At 35.5% G+C, this 23,673-nt stretch overlaps 1 protein-coding gene across 2 annotated transcripts in view; it reads left to right on the top strand.

The window, feature by feature from the left end:
- Positions 1-16,872, top strand: part of LOC131063153 (uncharacterized) — a 68,401-nt gene extending 51,529 nt beyond the window's left edge. The window contains exons 5-8 of one of the 2 annotated variants that reach the window (XM_057996925.2): positions 15,673-15,741; positions 15,916-15,990; positions 16,191-16,225; positions 16,312-16,872. In XM_057996925.2, the coding sequence (XP_057852908.1) occupies positions 15,673-15,741; positions 15,916-15,990; positions 16,191-16,225; positions 16,312-16,453 (321 nt within the window). In that variant the 3' untranslated portion in view covers positions 16,454-16,872. The remainder of the gene's footprint in view (positions 1-15,672; positions 15,742-15,915; positions 15,991-16,190; positions 16,226-16,311) is intronic. The other variant, XM_057996926.2, reaches the window with a different exon arrangement.
- The last annotated feature ends 6,801 nt before the right edge of the window (positions 16,873-23,673 follow it).

The following is a 23,673-nucleotide window of genomic DNA, read 5'->3' as shown; positions in this document are numbered from 1 at the left end:
AAAGATCAACGCCATATTAAATGCTAATTAAATTAGATTTTCAATTTTATCGAACTTAGCATTTAAGGAAATTTGAATTGTTTATTTGGCGCCAAAACTATGAAAACAAAGGGGACGTACCTCATCGCTCTGGTCCCTTGGAGAGGGACAGGAGTGATTCATTATTTTGTCTTGATTTTTGCATTTTCTACGTTCAACTCCTTCATCTCCACGTCCAAAATCGATCATTTTATCAGGTTCTTCAAATTTGATTGCCTTGCATGCGTTCATAAGTGCCCTTGGGTGTTCATCGCCCTGGTCCTTGTCCAAAGGACAGGAGCGATCTTCAAATTTCCACGTTCAATATGCATCTTTGACCTTCGATCTTTCATTGTGATGTTTTCCAAACGCCATCCCTTGCCTTGCTTATCCTCGCCTTGCCTCGTTTTGAAGGAACATGAATGCTCTTGATAGGATCGCCCTGGTCCTTGTCCAAAGGACAAGAGCGATGTGAGTCTTTTAGCTTGACTTAGCAATGTTTGGACGTTCAAAACTCTTGCATGTTATCTTCAAACGATGCCTTAGACCTTATATAGCCTTATGAAGCCTTGACTTAGCACGAACTTGGGGCAAAATTGAGAATCCAAAGCAAATCGCCCTGGTCCCTTGGAGAGGGACAGGAGCGATATGGTCTCCATGTTCAAAACGATGATCATTTTACGTTCAAAATTTCTGTGTATCATCTTCAAAAGGCACGATGGACCCTCTAAGACCCAGCAAAATCTTGTCCTTACGTAAATCTTGCATGAAATGACCAATATACTTGACATCGCTCTGGTCCCTTCCTGAGGGACAGGAGCGATCTAGGTCTTAGTGTGCAAATCTCCTCATTGTGATAACCTTTAAGCGCTTGTGCTTGATGAAGACGCCTTGAAATGTCCTTCGCCACCTTGTCTTGACTTGGATCGATCTTAAACTTAAGTAAAAGGCAATATAACCATTGCATTGCCCTGGTCCCTTGGAGAGGGACAGGAGCGAACTACCTCTTGTGGCTCTTATTTCACTTTGTCAGGTTCCAAGTTTATATTCAACGGACTCGTCATGCTCTACTCCATTCGTCCATGCCTTGACATTGTCTGCAACTTGGCCAGAAAATCATTTATACCAAAAATCGCTCTGGTCCCTTCCTGAGGGACAGGAGCGAACTGGGTCTAAGCACTCTTGTGGACGTCTAAAAAATCTTCAATTTGTATTCAACGCGTTCATCTCATGTTTTCCCTTGCCTTTGTACGTAAACTTGCCTTGATTTTAGCCTGGATTTTGCCTAATGAAGGACATCGCTCTAGTCCCTGGGAGAGGGACGAGAGCTACAAGGTACCTCGCCCTGGTCCCTTGGAGAGGGACAGGAGCGATTTGGTCATTCTAGGTCATTCTCCTTCATTTTTGCATCTCAAATTATATTCATTTGGTAAAGCATCTTCCTTTGGACCCTTTCAAATTATCAAGTCATCGAAATCTCGCAAGGACAAGGCAAAATTGAATTTATAGCTCCGGTCCTTCACTGAGGGACAGGAGCGATTTTACTCCTGGAGGCATTTCTGTGCTCATGAAAATCTTCAATTTATATTCAATGGAAAGATCTCGCCTCTCTCTATCATTTCCAATTCGTAATTCATCTTGACCCTGCAGGAATAGTAAGATATTTGAGAACGAGCTCCCGTCCTTCACTGAGGGACAGGAGCGATTTTGCTCCTACAGGCCAAAATATCATGATTTTACACATTTTATCACTTCACAAGGCGAAAACAAATCATTGGAAATACCTAGGATCAAAAATCAAAAAGGTCAAAATTTGGTCAAAAATATTCAATCGGACAAAAATTCACATTTCACTTTCAACACTTAGACAAATTAAAGCTCTGCATCAACATTCCAATTGAAAATTAGACCATTCTGGCAAATTTATTTCATTCAAAATTTGCATCCTAGAAAAGGAAGCTCAAAAGATCTCAAAAACGACTGGATTTTGGCCTGAAAAGACAAAAATAAAAACCCTAAGGCTTGACCCTAAATCCAGACGACTAACTGACTAACAAAATCCTAAAAACGAAAGCGAAAACGAACGAAAAACAAGCAAAAAGAGGGGGTCCCCATTTGCGATGGGGCGATGTGTGAAATGGTCACAACAGGGCCCTAAGAGACTTTGTTTGGCCAATGTTGGCATGTGAGCTCTGAAGGGTGCCATGTAGAGCACTTGATAGGATAAGTTGTTTTTGGGTTAATATAGGTTGGTTGATGTTGTTTTGAAGTTGTTAAGGTCATACGAGTCAGTTGAAAATGACCAAGTTTGAGTTTGAGCAAAGTTGCTCACCTATGCAACAAATTGCAAAAGTTGCAAAAGTTGCTCACAACAACTTTGGAACATTTTCAGACACCAGCGGTTAGTTGATTGACACAATCAGTTGTGAGCGTTTGTAACTACTCCAAGGCCAGTATAAGGCTTGGAAAGGCCGATGATAAACAGTTGTTGTCGTTGTTGTTGAAGATCTGAAAGCAAATAAACAATTTTGGTTTCCCATTTGGTGTGTTCTTCCGAGTTTTTGCTGTTCTTTGCAAGTTTGTACGACCTGTACGGATTGAGAATCCCAAAATGGGGTCATGGATCATTAGACTGGTGTCTTACCTTCATTTTTTTTTTATTTGGAGTCTTGAAGTGTTGTAGGTTGTAAATAATCTTCATTTTGTTGCAGGCGGGTTCAAGAGCCCTAACAACCAGGGTTTTGAGAGCAAAATTGCTCCAACCTAATGTTCCATGGTGGATTTCCTCTCTGAAACCTTGTGGAATGTTAGGTTGCAATGTATTCTATGTTTTCTTTTTGGTTTTGAGACAGGGGAAGCCAAATCAAAGATTTGCCACCATACCCTAAGCTTGGCACGTTGAGTTGGCATGCGTTAGGAATCATGGATAACGGGCCCTAATTGGGTGAATCCGGTGGGTGGAGATGAAGTATGATTGGTTTGGAATTCCATATGGAAACACAGATCCCAAACTATCATCAATTCACTCAGGCAATCAGACCGGTGAAGGAGTTTTGATCAATCCCTATTTTAAGGCCTAGGAAGGGACAATTAGGCCTAGTTAACCGGTAAGGGTTAGATTTGTTAACGACAAAACCCACCTCCGGTTTTGAGATAATGTATGTAAACCCCAAAAGGGTGTTTGGAACGTAAAAGAGTTCATAGGGTTGTTCAGGAAGTTTAACCGGTGAATGTTGAATACCTCGTTTACAAGGCTACTAGAATTAGGTCTCCGGTTAGGCCTAAAAGTGCAATTTGTTTGTAAAACACCAAACCGGTAAGTGTCAAAAGCTGCTGAGCAAGGAGTAGGGTTGGGAATCCATCCAAAATCATCCATCCTAATGTGTGTAGTGTGGGGAATGAAGATCCTGTGGTAGAAACTCTTTGGTTGAGTGTGAAAGGGAGTGGGAAAACAAGGTCTCCTAAGCAAGAAAAGGGAACTCGCAAAACAAGTGCTTATCCTAGCCTAAGGACCTTGGGAAGGTCAGAGAGGGTAAGTCTTGCAGACCCTTGGAGGGTGTGACGTGTAGAATCATTGGATGGTTCTTGTGCAGCTTGGAGGAGATACCTAAGATAAGGTAGCCCAAATCGGTGAGAGTCAATCCACTCTACATCATCTATCCATTCATAAAAATTGATAAGGCACCACCATATTGGCTTGCCCATTAATATGTAATGGGCTGCAATTAAATATCTTCAAACTTCATTTCCTTGGTGAATAAGGTGGTGTATACCTTTTCATCTCTAGGACTTGTATACATTGTATGTGCCTCATTTATTCTCTTAACCATTTCTTGCTAATATGGTGATCTTATGAGATTGCGAGAAAGCCCATTGGTGTAAATAAAATGAGCAATGCGTGACATGCCCCTTACCTCATCTTCAAATGAGATTTCTAATGGGCTAACATCCTGTTGTGACGTTTTCACACATCGCCCCATTACAAATGGGGACCCCCACTTTTTTCTGCTTTCTAGGTTAGTTTTTGAGTCTTTTAGCTATTTGCCTTTCATTTGAAGAAGTGTAATTGACAAGAGCCAATTAAGTCAAGTCTCTCTAATGAGGTTAGTCAGTTTTCAAGGTTTAGGAAGTGAATGGTTCACATCTTTGCTCGCTCTAATGGAAATGAAATGAGAAAATTTGGCTAAGGCATGGAAAACAAGCTAGTCATTCTAGGCTAGAAACCTTGTCATTCTAAGTTAGAAAGCTATCCGTTCTCGGCTAGAACACCACTCATTCTAATAAGCTAGAACGCATTGTACTTTGACCAAATGCATCTTGTCCTTTGACCACGATGATCCATGGATAGAGCGATCTAAGCTAAGTCCGCCTTGAGATGAGGAGAGATGATGTTGCCTTGAACTTTTAAATGATGCAATTCATTTGATGAGGCACGATGAACAAGGAGATGATGGTATGCCCAATGCATGCAAGACATAGCATTTGGTGAGTTCACATAGTGTGTAGCATGAATAGATGGCACCCTTTCAAGATCAAAATTTTCACGCCACTATTTTGCCTGTACAAAGCACATTCAATACAAGTGTGATGGCGTCGCCTAATTAAATTTCCACAATGCTATCTGTATACGCACATTCAATGAGAGTTTCAAAACTCAAAATCGATTTTGAAACAATGATTGCAATGCATAGAAGATGTCACACAGGCGAGAAGACATTTAAAATTGATAACCACAGCTTGATTAGACCAATGCGAATCATTTAATTGAAAGATTGAATTTTGAAATTCTAAGCAAGGTTATAAATGATGATTACAATGCATTCAATGAGTGATCGCAAAGCTATTTCATTTAATGATTCAAATTGCAAAACTCGAAGTCCTTTGCCACACATCTAATGAATGATATTTTGCCTTTATGAATCAGTGGTAAGGCATTTAATTTAAGATGCAAAATAAAGCGAATTTGCTCTTCCAAAGGGCCCCGATTTTGAATGGGATACTTTCATTTACAAACTGAGATTGATAGATATGCAAATATTAAATGAATGTGACCCATGTGTCATTGTTTTAAATAAGATGCATTAAATAAAAATCGTTGGACAACTTGTGATGATGTACCGATTTTTGCATCCCTATAAGCTCGAGTTGATCATTTCATTTGATCAAATCAAGAAATCGATATTGCTGAGAAAGTGAATTGCCTTCATTTAGCAACGGATGTGTTAGAAAGACCAGCGATATGGTTTGACAGGGAATTAACATACAGCGATCCTCCTTGATCAGCGATTTCACAGTTCAGATGATTTTGCCATACAGCGAGTGCACCAAGACTTGTCAGTGATTGCATCTTAAGGACAGCGAATTCATTTTACATATGGCTGCTTCATTCAGAGATCATGGTTTATACTTGATCGCACTCTAAGCTACCAGCGAACTTGTCTCCTTTGGATCAGCTTGAAATCGATATTGCTAAGGAAGGGGTGTTGCTTTGTTCATCAGTGATATGCTTTAGTAGTGAATTTGATTTCCAGTGACCCCCATTCAAACACTTTAAAGCAAATTTATTCCTTTGACATTGAAGAACAAAAGAGATTAATGAGGGAGGAGGATTTGATCACCATCTACAGCGAATTGGCATCATTCACAACAAATCCGTTAGCCACAGCAAATCTGATTTTCACGCAGCAACATCAGCATACTTATTAGTGTTGGTATTGAATCAAAGAGGCAATTGAATCAACATCAGAAGTTGACAGAGTTCAGCGATCAGTCAAAGCCATATTCACTTGAAAGACATTAGATTTGGCTAAAGAGACCACCAAAATTAAGTTCGGTTTGTCATAAAACAATTTGCAGGTTTCAGATGGAGCTTATTTGGTGATTTTCATATAAAATCAGACTGTGTTTAATGCTGATCCAGCTTATTATCTATCGATTTTATATGATTTTGATTGTTGAGGGTCCTCTTTATTATATTTTGATCATCTTAGAAATTTATAAGGAATTATCATTAATCTAAGATGATCATGTACAATCAAGGATTAGAAATGCAACCTAGGGTTTTAGGCTTATCATTCTAAAGTTAGGAATTCTTTACTTAGATGGTCAATTTCACTTTATAAGCAAATATCATATCATGAGACTAACTTGAACAACTCTCGTAGGTTAAGGATGGTAGGAGCACGACAAACAAGAACAAGACGTTCTAGACAAGAACGAGATCCGTCCAAGGCAATGAGAAGGTCTGATACAAGCAATCAGCATGAGGAGTAATGGAAAGGCAACATCAAGGCAAAGGATAGTAATCAACATCAAGCATTCAAGGATGGAAATTTTTCACAATCTTGAATTTCCTTTGGAAATCCAAGAATCATTGCCAGTATAGCTAAATGGAAGCTCCAGAATGCAAGTGATCAAGACGAGATAGTTTCAAAAGAGACAATCAAAGTTAGAAGATCAATTAGAGCAAAGTCATCATCACATCAAGAGCTTGATAATGTTGAGTATCAAGAGATATGCCTCATTCATCTACAACTTGTGATGTTACAAAGATCAAGTAGGCTGAGGTGACGCCCAATCATCATTTATCCAATCACATCTAAGCCCAGATTCAATGAACCTAAACTCATCCATCAAAAGAGATAACTACCACATGGGCACAGAGTTCGTTGTACCTACCATTATCTATTGGTTGAATTTTCAAAGGAGGACATGTGTCCCATCAAATGTAATATTATCATTGGTCAAGCATTAAATGCTTTGCAATGGGTGTAACAAACCCTAATTAGGGTTTCTATCTTTTGATCTTGGCCATTGATTGTGAATGGATCTAAGCCACTCAATCATAATAAGAGCACTATAAAAGGCTCCATCTCTTCATTTGTAAAGTTAATATTGAAGAGAATAGACAATAGTTAGTAGCTCAATAACAAATAGCGATTAGAGTAGAGTAGGAAGAGAAGACAAAGATTGTTGCCAAGACATTGTTGCAAGAAGCATGTAAACTTCATTGAAGATATGGTGAAATTGATATGTTGATTCAGCAATTTGCATGGTCTCTACTTCTCAATTTGATTTTCATGTCGTTTAGATGAATGGAAGACTTTGTGTATGATCAATGGTGAAATTCATATATCCATACTACTAACACCTTGCCGATGGTAAAGTGCCCTGCGTAGTCAACTGAATCTATTAACCAAACTTAACTTCAATTTTTTCTCTTCATTGATATGCATCGACTTGATGGTGTCTATGCTTGTGGTGATGATTTGAAAATCATAAAGCTATCCTTGGAAGATCGCACTAGCCTTGTGAAGATGTTCGTTGCATTTCAAAGCAAGACTTAGTTGAATTTCATCAAAGATTGTCCATTGCTCTTACATTCTTAGGAGTTAGATTAGCCTCCTCAACCCTTATCCTTTTTCCTTTTTTTAAATCAAGCTAATTCCCACGTTCCAGCAACATTCAAAATATTCAAAGCATTCAAGCATTCAACGTAAGGCCACCTTGTGATCCCAGCAATATCACATATACAACTAAATCTATCCAAGAGCACGTCAAGACCTGACATTCGAGAACCTTGGAGTCGTCCCACTTGATCACATAGCTTAGCATTTGGGAGTCTTTGTTCAAGAGAGGATAGAATACTTAGTATTTTATTCTGTGTTGCATGGTGCGTAAAAACACCATCAACACATCCTTTGTTCTATTAGAGGAAAATGATGCATGTTGTTTTCTTTTGAAGACGTAGAAGAAATGGAAGTGTGGAATCAACTACTAGAGGTACTTGAAAATGGCCTTTTGAGTGGCCTAAGGGATCCTTTCTTGGCCAAAGCATGAAATTTTGATCTCGAAATTTTAGCCACACCTTGCACTTGCTCTTGCTCTTTGATAAGAAAGAATTTATGCCTTTGACAACCCATTTTGGTCAGCCAACCACAAACTATTGTTCGTTGAACAATTATCACATGCAAATGGACTTTGACACACCTATAGGAGCTCTTATTTTTGTTTTGGCACTTGTAGTAGTGCCAATGATAACCCTGACCTTTGGGAAGCTGCTCGATCATGTCCACATGTTGCTGAAATGGTGGTCAATTTGAAAAGACCTAGCTGACCCTTCATCCACAAAAATGGAACTCCTAGCCATTCTAGACTATCACTGTCTCTACACATTTTAAAATAACTATCAAAAAAAAAAATGTAACCCCACATTACTCTTCAAAAAACTTTAACAAGACAACAATAATACTCTTTTTGTGTATATAAAAGAAGTCATGCAGCTTGGAAAGAAAAAAAAAACATTTTAAAATTTTTATCTTAAATGAAGATTCTCCTCAATGCAAGCTTTTTAACACTCCTTGAGGTGTAGGAATAGCAAGGGCATGATTTTCTAACACAAAAATAACTTGCAGCTGTGAACAATGAGCAGAAATGGAGATTGTGGCGAGTAAGGAATGAGAGGTAGGAATGTGCTTTTTCTTTTGTTTTGTGTTTTTTTAACGACTTAGAAGCCACTTTTTAGGGTGGGTTAAGGTCTCTTAAAATTGTTTTTGCTTTTTCCATTAAAATTTTTGACTTTTTTATAGTGCTCCTTGGGGACACGTCCCCTGCCTTGGTACACTTGTCCCCATCCCTGAAACGTTTTAGGGACTTGAGGACTTGGGGTCTCGTTGCTTGGGACAGCCCCTTATACAACGACTTAAACTCAAGCTCTGATTTTGATGCAGACCTACCAATTGCATCTGTTGATTAGGGGCAGCCATATATTTCCTATGTTTTTGTCATTTTATAGTTGAAACTTGGAGCCTTTAAGCATTTTGTTATAATTCTTATATAGTATGTATACACATTGACAATAAAAGAATTTTAATTTTGTCAATTCGTTTGCAATTCTCATGTTAAATCTCAATTCAAGTTTAATTTTCTGTATTAAGCTTCTACAATGTCTATGATGAATACTTTATCAATGTTATGATATGAATATTTGAAATTTCTCTATATTTTTTAAAATTTCCCTACTTTTTAATAGTCGTCCCCTACCATCCCCTAAAAAATGGCCCATATGTACCTCTATATTGAAAACATGTCTCACCTTCCCTACCGTCCCCGTCCTTGAAACTTGGGGGGAGAATAGCTTTTTTTGTGTTTGGGAGAGGGCAGTTTGCCCTTGGGTTTGGCTAGATTTGGCCCGAATTTTACTCATCTATGTAGATTTTCATTGGGTAACATCAAAACCTAATCAAACTCATGTCGAACCTAGATCAAAATCTTATCTAGTTTGAAGTGATGAACTGGTTTGGGTACAAGATGCATTTGAGTGAAATTATTACACAAGGAATGGGAAATGACAACTGTGAAGGAAATGTTATAATCAAGGTTGCTGGGAGACACATTTGTGGCCCCCTAGGACATGTCTCAAGGACGGGGATGTGGTTGGAAATGTCCCTACATGCATGAGATGTTCCTCCACAGTCTCCAAGCATCTCCAGAAGTCTCCCGCTCACGATAAAATAAAAAAGAAGAAACGAAGCATATATATTCAAGAGAATGATATCTCTCAACATATCTTTTACAGGTTTTTCAAAATAAGGATATTCTAGTTTCTAGGACAATGCAAAAGTTTGGACAAGATGAAAGAAGTAAAAAGGAAATTGGAATGAGGAGGATATGTTAAAAGAGATGCTGCTGTAAACAGTGCCAAAATACAACCACTGCTGCACCCTAAAATTTGTCGATACATGATAGCCTCGGTAAGATAAATGATTGAATGAGAGATAAATGAAGTCTCTCATTCAATCATCTATCTTATCGATAGACTATGATAAGACTTCATTTATCATTCCTTCATCTAATGATCATTCTTCGATATATAACCTAACTTATTCTGATCAATGTCTAAATTATCGGTTGCAAATTATAAAGCACAAATACCGATTGGTATCGGTTTACCTTGTTAATCATTTGCACACCGATTATTATCGGTCAAACACGTTAACTACGTAAACACCGATTGTTATCGGGATTATTAAAGACTGCATACCGATTAGTATCGGTGCATTTGTTAATAATATATACGCCGGTTAGTATCAGCTCACTGTTATGATATACACACCGATTAGTAACTTATACATGCCGATTGGTATAAGGTAAAATGCGATTATGATTCTAAGAGGTGCGATCAAGTAATATCTTGATTAGTCATGTCCATTAGACATGACCGGTCAAGGTATTGCTTGATCCTCCTCATTAGCATATATATATATCAATCGATAATGATGAGAAGAACATTGAAATCGATAAATGCTCCTTCGCCATCTGCATCATAACAGACAATAATCAAATCCATTATATTAAGAAATAACATATAGAAGAAGAATAACCTTGAATATAACTTGCATCTCAAATTGAAAATCGAATAACATTTACATGGTATCAGAGCCAGGTTAAATCGAACCTGAGGCTATTCAATTTTGTGGAAAATTCAAGACAAGCATATATTCAACATCACGTTTCTTCTAATGGCTAGCACTATCAGATTCGAAGATAGACTCGGAGGAGGTGATGACTTCTCAGCATGGAAGTTCAGAATTCAGATGATTCTAAAAGAAACTAAAGTCGAATCATTTGTAAAAACTAAAACTGGAGAACCTGAGACTGAACCTGACAAAACAACTTGGATAGAGGGAAATGAAAAGGCCATCAAAATCTTAGTTGATGGAGTGAGAAATAATATCATTCCCATCATAAGGAAACATGCAACGGCCTACAACATGTTCAAAGAACTTGAAGATGCATTTGAGATATCCAATGCTAGTAGAACCTTGGCTTTAAAGAGAGAAATAAATCATATAGCTATGATCAAAGGGGAGTCAGTCAATGTCTACTTCATGCGGATATCAGCCCTAAGGGATGAACTAGCAACCCTTGGATATGAGATCCAAAGCAAAGAATTAACACTCATTGCTCTAGATGGGTTGCCTAGTATATGGGAAACATTCGTCCAAGGCATCAGTGCAAGGGATGAATTTCCTAAGTTTGATAGGCTAAAAGCAAATTGTCTCCAAGAAGAATCAAGGTTAAATAAGAAAGGGATCAAACAAAAGAATATAGATGAAGATCTTCAAGTCCTAAATACAAACTCCAACAAGAAAAGCAAGCAAAAACAATTTAGGAAGAGGAAAGGTCGTCATGGCAAGAACACCTTCAAGAAGGATCTTTCACAGATTCAATGTTACAGATGTGACAAATTTGGGCACTATGTTGCCAAATGTCCAGAAAGAGCCAAACAACAAGCCACATTTGCCAAAGCAGGAAAATCTAAAAGGGAAGATGACTCCGAGAAGTATGTACTCTACTCAGCACTTACAAACCAAGCATCAAACAAGGTTAACTCCTAGGTGATCGACAATGGCTCATCTAGACACATTACAGGGTTTAGAGAAGTGCTAGACTCCATGATAGAGGAGAATGATGAGGAAGTGACTATCGGAGATGATTCCACACATCCAGTCAAAGGAGTTGGAACCTACACCATCAAAAGTCAGGCGTATCATTACAACTTAAAAGAGTACTATATGTCCCAGACATTAAGAGAAACCTAGTCTCCATATCAGCACTAGAGGATAATGGGTACAGAGTGACTTTCATGGACAACAAGGTGTTGGCTTGGTCAAAGAATTCATCTATCAAGAAAGCTAAAACCATTGGTCAAAGACAAGGCTACTTGTATGAGTTGTGCACAGAGCTCAACCTAGCCCTAATCCATGAAACTACAGATGCTAATGAAGTTTGGCATAGAAGACTAGGTCACCTGAATTTTTAGAGCTTTATCATCAATGGGAAACCTTGTCACAGGCCTACCTAAGTTAAAGCAACATCATTCAGGGGCATGCAAGGGATGTGCACTAGGTAAAAATGCTAAAGGTGTTTTTCAAAATAGTACTAGGAAAACAAGCGAAGTTCTAGAGTTAGTTCATTCTAATATATCTGGACCTATGTCTGTACCTTCTTTAGGGGGATGTTTGTATTATGTAATATTTGTTGACGACGACTATAGGAAAACTTGGATCTACTTTCTGAAATGTAAAGAATCAGAAGAGATCCTTAATAGGTTTAAGGAATTTAAATCACTAACAGAAAACTACTCAGGAAATAAAATCAAAACCTTAAGAACTGACAATGGGGGAGGATACACCTCAAATTTGTTTAAAGACTTTTGTAAAAATGTTGGGATTAAGAGGGAGCTTACTATAAACAAAATGGGGTAGCTGAGAGGAAAAATAGATCAATTGTAGAAGCTGCCAAAGCCATGATTCTTGATCAGAATCTAAATACCAACCTTTTGGCAGAAGCAACAAGCATTGCTGTATATATACAAAATAGATGTCCTCACTCCCATCTTGAAGCTAAAACCCCTAAGGAAGTCTTTACTAAAACAAGGCCAGATATCAGCCACCTTAGAATATTTGGGTGTCCTATCTATATTCATGTACCTAAGGAGAAGAGATTAAAATTAGAGCCTTTTGGAAAAGGGGGAATACTTGTAGGATATATTGAAACCTCCAAGGCCTACAGAATCTATATATCTGGTCAGAGGAATATTGAACTGAGTAGGGATGTAATCTTTGAAGAAGACTTAGCCTTCAAAAGAGCTCAAAGCTCAATAGAACCTGAAGTCTATATCCCCACCCCTAGAATAGAGGAAGACACTGCTCCTGAGCTTCAGAGGGAGAGTCTTGAGGAAAATGTAGGTGAAACTCAAAACCCACCTAGAAAGAACCTCAAGAAAAGACCACTATGGGCCACCAAAACTGTAGAAGAAGCTCAGAAGTATGTTGCTCCTTCAGGAACCTTCAAAAGAAGTATACCTAGAGCAACCTGAAAGGTTTGAGATTCATGATACAGAGTCTCATGTGTGTAGACTCTAGAAAGCTCTCTATGGGCTTAAACAGGGTCTCAGGGCTTGGTATGAAAGAATTGATACTTATCTCTCAAATCTAGGTTTCTCCAAGATTGATGCAGATTCTAACCTCTACTATAAGCAAAACAAAGGTGATATGCTAATATTGATTTTATATGTTGATGATTTGTTAATCACAGGAAAAGATCACCTCATAGTTCAGTGTAAGAAAGACCTTGCTAAAGAATTTGATATGAAAGACTTGGGACTCCTTCATTACTTCCTAGTTTTGGAAGTATGGCAGAACTCTGATGGCATCATACTAAACCAGGATAAATATACCTTGGACATTTTGAAGAGATTTGGAATGCTAAAGTGCAGACCCATGACCTCTCCAAATGAAAACAAACCTTCATAAACTTAAGGAAGCAGCAGTAGAATCACAACCTTCAAATCCTACTCTATATAGGCAAATGATTGGGTCCCTGATGTATCTTGTAAATACGAGACCAAATATCTGTTATGCAGTTAATGCCTTGAACAGTTTATGTGTAAACATAAGGAGATACACCTAGTAGCAGTAAATCATATCATGAGATATCTGCAAGGTACCCTAAAACTTGGTCTCAAATATGAGAGAGTTGAACTAGATCTACACGGATTCACAGACTCAGATTGGGCTGGAAGTGTAACTGACAGGAAAAGCACCTCAGGGTGTTCTTTCAGTTTAGGTTCAGCCAGCCATGATATCCTGGATCAGCAGAAAACAGTCATCAGTAGCACAGAGTTCCATTGAGGCCAAATACATTGCAGCCTCCATGGCTGCTCGAGAGGCAGTATGGCTTAGGAAGCTGCTTGTGAGGTTATTCAGTGAACCAATGAAGCCTACAGTTATTCATTGCGACAATCAAAGTTGTATAAAACTTTCAGTGAATCCGGTGTTTCATGACAGATCCAAACATATTGAGATTCCATATCATTATGTACGAGACATGGTAGATAGGAATATGATCCAGTTGGAATACATTTGTATAGGAGATTAGACAGCAGATATTCTTACCAAACCACTTTCAAGGGTGAAAGTTGAGCACTTCAGAAAAGGTCTTGGTATGATTGAAATTTAATTTGCTTTGTACTCCTATGCTTATTAAGATGTTTTATGTGTAAACTTCTTTGTCATGTTAGGACTTTTATGGGTTTAACCACCTGTGTTCATGTCTAAGAGGTGACAATCTCTTAGATAATGAACACTTGTATGTAGACATTATAAGGTGACGATCTTATGATGTTCAAACCAGTTATCATGTTGGATCTTTGGTATGCCCTGGATGTGCCATGAGTGTGTTGTGGTAAAGCATTTGAATAAAATGCTAGTGCACATACCACAACTTGAATAAGTTAAGAATTTAACTATTCTCCTATACTTATTCCTAAAGTATTGCGTGTTTAGGCAATACTGATATCACATGCTTAGGTGATATCTTGTCATCACAAGTTGATGTGATGAACGTTTGTATCACATGTTTAGGTGGTACTTCATGTCACATGCTTAGGTGATGTGATTTTCTGTATCAGATGATTGATGATACTTCATGTCACATGTTTAGGTGATATGATCCCCTAGAGAGTCAGATTACGTAAGGAATTCTGATCATCGTTAGAAATGTGATGCTAGATATGTTATCTTTCATTTATCTTACCTAGCTAAGAGGGAGTGTTGATACATGATAGCCTCGGTAAGATAAATGATTGAATGAGAGATAAATGAACTCTCTCATTCAATCATCTATCTTATCGATAGACTATGATAAGACTTCATTTATCATTCCTTCATCTAATGATCATTCTTCGATATATAACCTAACTTATTCCGATCAATGTCTAAATTATCGGTTGCAAATCATAAAGCACAAATACCGATTGGTATCGGTTTACCTTGTTAATCATTTGCACACCAATTATTATCGGTCAAACACGTTAACTACGTAAACACCGATTGTTATCGGGATTATAAAAGACTACATACCGATTAGTATCGGTGTATTTGTTAATAATATATACGCCGGTTAGTATCGGCTCACTTGTTATGATATACACACCGATTAGTAACTTATACATGCCGATTGGTATAAGGTAAAATGCAATTACGATTCTAAGAGGTGCGATCAAGTAATATCTTGATCGGTCATGTCCATTAGACATGACCGGTCAAGGTATTGCTTGATCCTCCTCATTAGCATATATATATATATATATATATCAATCGATAATGATGAGAAGAACATTGAAATCGATAAATGCTCCTTCTCCATCTGCATCATACCAGACAATAATCAGATCCATTATATTAAGAAATAACATATAGAAGAAGAATAACCTTGAATATACCTTGCATCTTAAATTGAAAATCAAATAACATTTACAAAAATAATGTCACTCAATGCTTCAAAACAGACACTTGTGTTAGGTATGGTGTTTTACATGTTATAATGTGCAAACAAGTTCTCCTATCCTATTTCCTTAACATACCTTGTCTATGACTAACCAGTCAAAATGTTGAAAGCTAAATGTTTAGTTTATCTAATAAGTTTTCCTTTCTAAAGTATTGTTATTTAGTGAATTTTTTACTTTATATACAGAGTTATTTCTTGTTTCTAGCAGTAAGTCTGAAACCATAAAGGCATGATGAGAAATTGCTATCAAAAGTTGTTGGAGTGGATCTGCTGATATTGGCATTGCATGTCATGCTGCAGATTTTAAGCGAAGGAAAAATTGTTGAATACAGTGTGCAAGAAAATGAAACTTCCCCCGGATCTGGAGAGGTGATTTTACAAGGAAATATCTTGGGCATTAGTATTACACATTTCCCTTCAACAGCAAATATTATAGTTATTGAAACTGAATAGATTTATCTTCCTTGGTGTCTTCTTTCAGTTTTCTCTAATGAAATCCGTGATATATACCTCTTCACAACTTACAAAATTGTCTGTTTACAGATACTGATTGACAACAAACAACACTACAAGGTCATGGGGAAAACTATTGATTTAACATCTTTGATTGCACTTCAGGTATGGATATTATTACATAAAATTCAAACAGTTGCAGATGTTTGAATGCATTGATTTCTAGCTCCCAGTATTCACCATTTACAATTGAAAAAGGAAGAAAAGCTTGATGCAAACATATATTATTGTAGTACGATTGCCATTAGTATGAAGTTTTCCACCCATCAGTGACAACAACAATGGCAATGGATGTCTCCTTGCAGGTTGAACATGGCAAGATCATTCGACATGAAGACCGGTAGTTATCATATCCTGTCCTGCTTCAATTCCCTAGTGTTGAATGGAATGTGACGACTAACAGTGGCAGGAGCTCTGTGATTGCAGGTGGGGTAAGGGACCTCTGAAGAATAGGCATACTGTAAGTGTGCCATTGGTTGGGCGTGTGGCAGAAGGATTCCGCAAATGTACAGGGCTTATAACCCATGCGATGATGGGCTTTGGAAAGGATCCAACTCCTCGACATTGATATCACTCTTGAATATCATGTCTTTAGTTTTTAAGAACATGCTCTGTTATGCCGCTGCTTCCTATGCAAACTTTTGGCTTTAAGTTTGATTTTTGTACCATTGGCATTGGTGTGTAAAATATAATTCTCAATATATTGTATATAATATATATGGTTTGAATGCATATCTCTAGGGTTGGGATGCATGTTAGAGGAAAAAGGGTTAAGACAGGGAGGCGAAGGGAAGGGGAAGGGAGAGAGGAGGATGCAAAGGAGGGTTCTGCGAAATCAGAAATATTACTGTATTTTGTGTCAAAACTATTTTAAGATAAATGTTCCATTATTAGTTCCTGCCGTGCCGGCAGGATACTAACGCATCCATTAGATTGCAATTATTATTTTGAGCTGCCCAATGAGAATAGCATATTTTCAACTTTTCATTTTTTTCTAAGTGTTTTAGTTTTAAATAGATTTAATAATTCATATAAAATTATTTATTCTAATTTCTATTGGAGCCTGCCGTTAATTTTGTTTATAAAAAATAAAATTAATCACATTAAATTTTTTTTTTTCCAATCTATAAAAAATTGATTCTCTAGAAAATTCATAAGAACTTGGAAGCTTTGGAGATCAAAATACCCATAGTCGTCGACACTATTCCCAATCTATAAAAGATTGTTTCTGTAGAAAATTCGTAAGGACTTGGAACCTTCTGGAAATCAAAATACCCATAGTCAGGACATCCTCTGGATTCCTTCCAGCACGGAATTGAACTCATGGCAAGGTGAGGGAGCCAACCAAATTTAGATGAAGCATACTCAAGCAAACTTTATTGTACTGTGAAGTTTTGAAACACAATCTACAAAAGGCAGGTGTAGATTTAAAACATCTGAAAAATATGAAAAAAATCCCACTATTGTAATTATCAAGTTGCAGGTAATACATGTTCAAAATAACTGCTAGCGACTACCCTCCTCAGATACTCTGTTTCTGCAGGTTTTTAAAAATCTGTTTATGTTTATGTTTGATATTTAATAGATATCAACCGTTCTAAAAATTTTACTCATATTTGATTTGAATTTCTTGTTCACATGATATTGATATTGTCGTTCAGATATTGTTGTTTCTGAACATGGGTTATTCAATTTTTGTTTCTAGATTGAATTAACTTTATTCAGTTTTTGTTTCTAGATTGAATTAACTTTTGTGTTTGACTAGATACTAGAGGGATTGTATTTTTGGTATTGGATATATCACAATGGAATTTGAAAATGATTCGAAAAGTGCATCTATGAACTGTTTTTATTTTCAATCTTCTAGAAAAGAAAAGGAAAATTTGCAGCTTCTTTTAAGCACTCACAAAATAACATTTATTGCCCTACTTGCTGAAATACACCCAACGTCTAGTTTTTTGCTATTGCATGTATCACAATGGAATTTGAAAATGATTCGAAAAGTGCACATCTATGAATTGTTTTATTTTCAATCTTCTAGAAAAGAATGGGAAAATTTGCAGCTTTTTAAGCACTCACACAAAATAACATTTATTGCCCTGCTTGTTGAAATACACCCAAATTTTAGCTTCTTGCAAACTGTTTGACAAAATATCTGCTTAGTTCCGGATTACATGAACAGAAAAATGTAAAAAACCATATGACAAACATAAATGCACTATTACTCCAAAAATAGTAATAAAATATTTCCTCTCTATTCCAACTTTCAAAATAACTATCAGGTGACAATGATAAATAGTTTCTCTGATTTCTGAAGCTATTTCAGTTGATATCATTGGGTTCTCCGAAAGCTGTACCAGGTATGTCATTACCATACTCAACTGAAATGGGTCTGTCCGAAGCTGCCTTCGAAAACATTGTCTGAATTGCCAGTGGAGAAGTTTCCTTCCCTATACCAAGCTGCGATCGGTGAAAAGTCGTGCCTTGGCCTCAAACTGCTCAAGTGTATAACTCTCCCTCTTTTTGTAGTAGTATTCTTTGGGAATGAGTTGTGTTAATGCTGTGTCAATTTTTGTAAACCAGTGATCGTTACGTCTAGGCGTGTCTTGTAGGGTGGAGCATGGGAACTTTCTCAACCCTGCACTTTTAGATATCACAATAAATCAATAGCATTGTAGCAAAAAGAGGTAGAGAATAATGGGAAGAATATCAATATAAGATGAGATTCTAGAAAATGGATAAGAACATGAATGTTCAAAATAAACACCACTTCAAATAAAAAATTCTCCACAGGCTTATTTCAGCAATATAAGTAAAAATGGAACCATAAAGGAACAAAAAAAAAAATTAGAGAATACATATGAATTCCTAAAGTATATTTTTTCAGTGAGCATCAAATCTCATTTTAATTGAGAGGATGTAGACAGGGGCCTGGGTTTGTGAGTGGAGGTGAAGTTGCCTTTGTTTTTCTTTATGATATTGATCTCCATTTGCTAAAACACAAGCAAGAGTTCCTTGCATACACTCTGTGCTGCTAACCTGTGTCATATTGTTTTCTTTTCTATATATGATGAGGCACCTTCAAACAGAGCTCTATTTGCTTTTGTTGTTTTCCATTGCATCTTTTTGTGATTCCCTAACCCTTCACTTTCAATTATTCCATACATTTTTCTGATTCTCCAAGAAAATATAATTTTTAAGCAATGGTTTAAAAAATTAGAATATTCACTATTTTTGTTACATTTTGTGCAATGGAAGTATAAGCATTGGGGAGAAGCTACATAGTCAAAGATTTTTCAAAAATAGAAGTTATAAGTTTTCTCAATTTCTCAAATCATTGGGTTTTGACCTAAAAACTCAAGCAAGAGTTCCTTGCTTACTCCCTGTGCGTGTAAACTTGTGTCACATTGTTTGCTTTTCTGTATATGATGAAACACCTTCAAACAGGGCTCTATTTGCTTTTGCTATTTTCCATTGCATCTTTTCGTACATTCGTACAATATCTGCTGAGGTTTTAACCTAAATCTCTATTTTGGAAGCCCTATAGTTTTTACCACTTGAGCTCATTTCATTAATTACAGGGCTCTATTTACTTTTGCTATTTTCCATTGCATCTTTTCATACATTCGTACAATATCTGTTTGAGTTTTTAACCTAAATCTCTGTTTTGGAAGCCCTATAGTTTTTACCACTTGAGCTCATTTCATTTAATTAATGAATATGTGGTTTAAACCCCTAGAAAAAGCATTTGTTTAATACTACATGCCCACGAGTTCCTTTCGAAATTGTGTACCCAAGTTTTTGTCCATTCATCATTTTTGAAACTCACAAACGAAGTGTATATATAGCAGTAACAAATCTTACCTTTTTGTCATCATTGAGGACTGGACTGGATAGAGTTAAACGCCCAGCAGTCAAATAAGAGTAAAAACTTCAGCACTTCCTCCCAAGGCCGGTCATACAATTATTCATAGGACTCCCTGCCATAACCATTATTCATAAAAAACTAACCCACACAAAACATCTTCTCCATTTCTTTAACAGAGTAAATGGAAACTACTTTGTGAAAAAAAATATATCAATCATACATACTTGGCAGTCTATTTGAATGCACTGCATTCATCCTAGTAATCATAATGAGAATAGACTTGATTTTTCATACCCGTTGCTCGCAACTTGCATTGGCAAGTGTACTAGCTCATTTTATGCATACCATTTTTCACCATCTCGGCTTAAACGTGGAAGTGAATAGAAGACATTGCCAACATTTTTGTTGCCACTTCTATCACACATTCCAAGAAACTTATTACAGCTTCATTTTAAACTACCAATTCTAAATTACTCAAGGAATATCTTAGGCAACCGATGCAAGATATGGACTTTTCACCCTATATATCGGTAAACTTATGTTTATCATCTTTAAGTAAACATACTAATTCTAATGCTTCTTAAAGTTCTCCTTGAAAGGTAATAAGAAATTCTCACATTGTCGAAATAAGATTAAAAAAAACACTTTTTTTTCTTTTGTCTATAGTTTAGGATTTGAATGCATTAAGACAAAAATGAATAAATAACATTTCTTTGTGTCAACATCGAGTCGAATAAAAGTCAAAAATAATAATAGTTTTATTCATTATATATAGAGAATGGGTAAAACATTGTTGGACAACCTTGTAGAAGGTAAGATTATTGGTCCTTGTTTTTTGTTGCTCTTAGTTTCACTATTTTCTTTGACCAATTACAAAGTACAAAACTCTTAAAGAAGTATACATTCCTTTTATTCTTTACGTAAAAAATTGTGTATTTGTCAAACAAATGACGAGATCAAAAGATCAACTACAAATTATAATATATGTAGAAACATACGAATTGACAAGTATTTGGCACATGCCAATGACTATGCACACCCCTTCCTTCTACATTGCTTTTCGGAAAACCATCAAGGCATTGTTGTTCTTTACCATTATACCTAGCATGTACTTTAACCTTCTCTAACTCCCCTCTACCACCCGTACATTTCCTATTCTCCTCTACCATCCACATTTCTAACTCTCGGCAGGAACATGACGCTTTGCGTCTCTTGTTTGTATTACTTCTACTTTAATTTTTTGTTGGGGTTTGACAGGTAGATTTCATTAATGCATTTGCACTAATGAAATTTTTCATAAGAGAGAAAAATATGAGCTTTAAAAGATTGGGGGTTCAGAAGAGAGAGAAAAGAACAATATAATTGTCGATATTTGTGCTTTTTACAAAAAGAAAGGAAGACAAATTTAATGTTTTTTAAGCTAAGGAGACTTTGGGTTCAAATGGTGTCTATGCTCATATACCTCAACCTCCTTGCTTGCATGCCTTCCCCATTTCTATTCTCATGACATCGAGGGGCGTTCTACAGTGGCATAAGGGGTATAACAACCCGTGTACATAAAAAACCCATTAGTAGTAAATTGCATCCCTTTACATTTTCCCATTCTCATCTAATCTTTGTGCAACTGTTAAATTTTGTATTTATATTAATTGGCGAGCATTAGGTATGGTGTTCATCACATGGAATGGTGAGTATTAGATATGGAAATGACATGGAAACTAGTTTTTATATATTTAATTTTATAATATATATAATATATGTAGAGAGATATCTTTCTCGAGGCATCTATTAGAGTTTAGGTGAAAAATTTGTAAAAATAGTATCTCGAGAAGGATATCACTAGAAATATTTTATATATATTATAAACTAAAATATATATAAGCTAGTAGTAGTTGCGACACAACATGGAAGACATTAAAGAAATCAATATATATTTATATATTATTTTATTATTAAATAGAATTATACTAATATAAAATAATATTGTTATATTATAATTATTTTTAATATCTATAATATTATTAAAATATAATATCAAAACAATATTATATTATTAGTATAATATTAAGGTACATTATATTTTTTGTTTAATAATATTATAATCATATTAACTATGTAGATTATGATAATGATATTATTTTAGATTAAAGAATAGTATAGTATTAATAATTATATTTTAATCCTAACTCTATTTCAACCTTAATTATTTAATTTACTGATAGGGATAAATTATAGCTAGAATTAGGGTTCATCTTATAGTTTAATTAGCATTATGGTTCAAGCACAATTAGTGTTGAGGGTTCAAGTAGGGTTAGATTAGAGGGTTCAATTATGGTTAGATTAGGGTTCAAGTTGGAGGTAAGGTTTAATTCTAGGTTCTAATTATGGTTAGAATAGGGTTTGATTATGATTAGGGTTTGGGTTAGGGTTAGGATTATGGTTTGATTATCATTAGAGTTTGGTACAATTATGGTTTGATAATTGTTAGGGTTTAATTAAGGCTAGATTGGGATTCAATTAAGTATAGATTGAGGATATTGTCAAGGTTAAGGTTTGATTATGGTAAGGTTTTAATTATAGTTAGGTTTAGTATTAGAGTTCAATTAGGGTTAGAATTAGAGTTACGATTCAATTATATTAGGGTTGATTTTAAATTAGGATTAGGGTTTGGGTTATATTCAATTAGGAGTAAGGTTCAATTAAGGTTAGAATTCATATTAGGCTTAGGGTTCAATTAGGGTTAGAATAAGGTTCATGTTGTAGGTAGGGTTCAATTGTATGGTTAGAGTTAAGTTTATGGTTAGGTTAGGGTTGGAGTTCAATTAGAGGGATTAGGGTTAAGGGTTAAGGTTATAGTTAATTAGATTTAGGGTTCAATTATGATTAGGGTTTAATTATGGTAACAGTTTAATTATAGTTAGGGTTAATGTTTAATTACATTAGGGTAAGGGTTCAAGTTGTAGTTAGGGCTTAATTGTAGGGTTATAGTTAAGTTTTGGGTTGGCTTATGGTTAGGTTTCAATTATGGTAAGATTCAGTTATGATTAGGATTCAATTAGGGATATTGTCAAGGTTAGGGTTTGATTATGTTAAGGGTTTAATTATAGATAGGGTTAGTATTAAATTTTAATTAGGGGTTAGAATAGGGTTTGATTATGTTTAGGGTTTGATTATGGTTAGGGTTAAGGTTTGAGTTCAATTAGGGTTAGGATTTAATTGCATTACGATTAGAATTCAAGTTGTAGTTAGGGCTTAATGTTAGGGATATAGTTAAGTTTAGGGTTAGGTCATGATAGAGTTTCAACTATGGTAAGATTAGGTTACAATTATGGTAAGATTAGGTTATCATTAGGTTTCAATTAATATTAATAAATGATAAAAGAATTCAAATTCAACTAAGAGATAAATAAGATATAAATAGAAAAATCACATCTATATGATAAATTGGAAATTAATTTTAATAATAAATGATGTTAAACATTATATTGTTATTTGGAATATTTGTATATGTATGTAACTTTGATTTTTTGCATTTATAAACATTATATTTTTATGATTAAAATTTAGAAACTTAAAAAAACAAAAATTGTTCTTTCTAAATTGAAAATTGAAAATTATATATTATTTGTGTAACTCAATTAAGTGATAAATAAGATATAAATAGGAAAATCACATCTATATGATAAATTAGAAATTACTTTTAATAATAAATATTTTCTATATATTATAAATTATATTGTTTTTTTTAATATTTTGTATGTACATAACTTTGATTTTTTAAATTTAGACATATTACATTTTTACAATTAAAATTTAGAAACATAAAAATTCTTTTTGATCTTTATGAATTGAAAATTGAAAATTATATATTATTTTTAAAATGTTTGTGTAGACATGTAATTTTGATTTTTTGAATTTAG

The sequence above is a fragment of the Cryptomeria japonica genome, chromosome 11, assembly GCF_030272615.1.
Source record: "Cryptomeria japonica chromosome 11, Sugi_1.0, whole genome shotgun sequence".
NCBI classification, from domain to species: domain Eukaryota; kingdom Viridiplantae; phylum Streptophyta; class Pinopsida; order Cupressales; family Cupressaceae; genus Cryptomeria; species Cryptomeria japonica.
The sequence above is the reverse complement of the archived record's forward strand: the minus strand, read 5'-3'. Positions and strand labels throughout refer to the sequence as shown.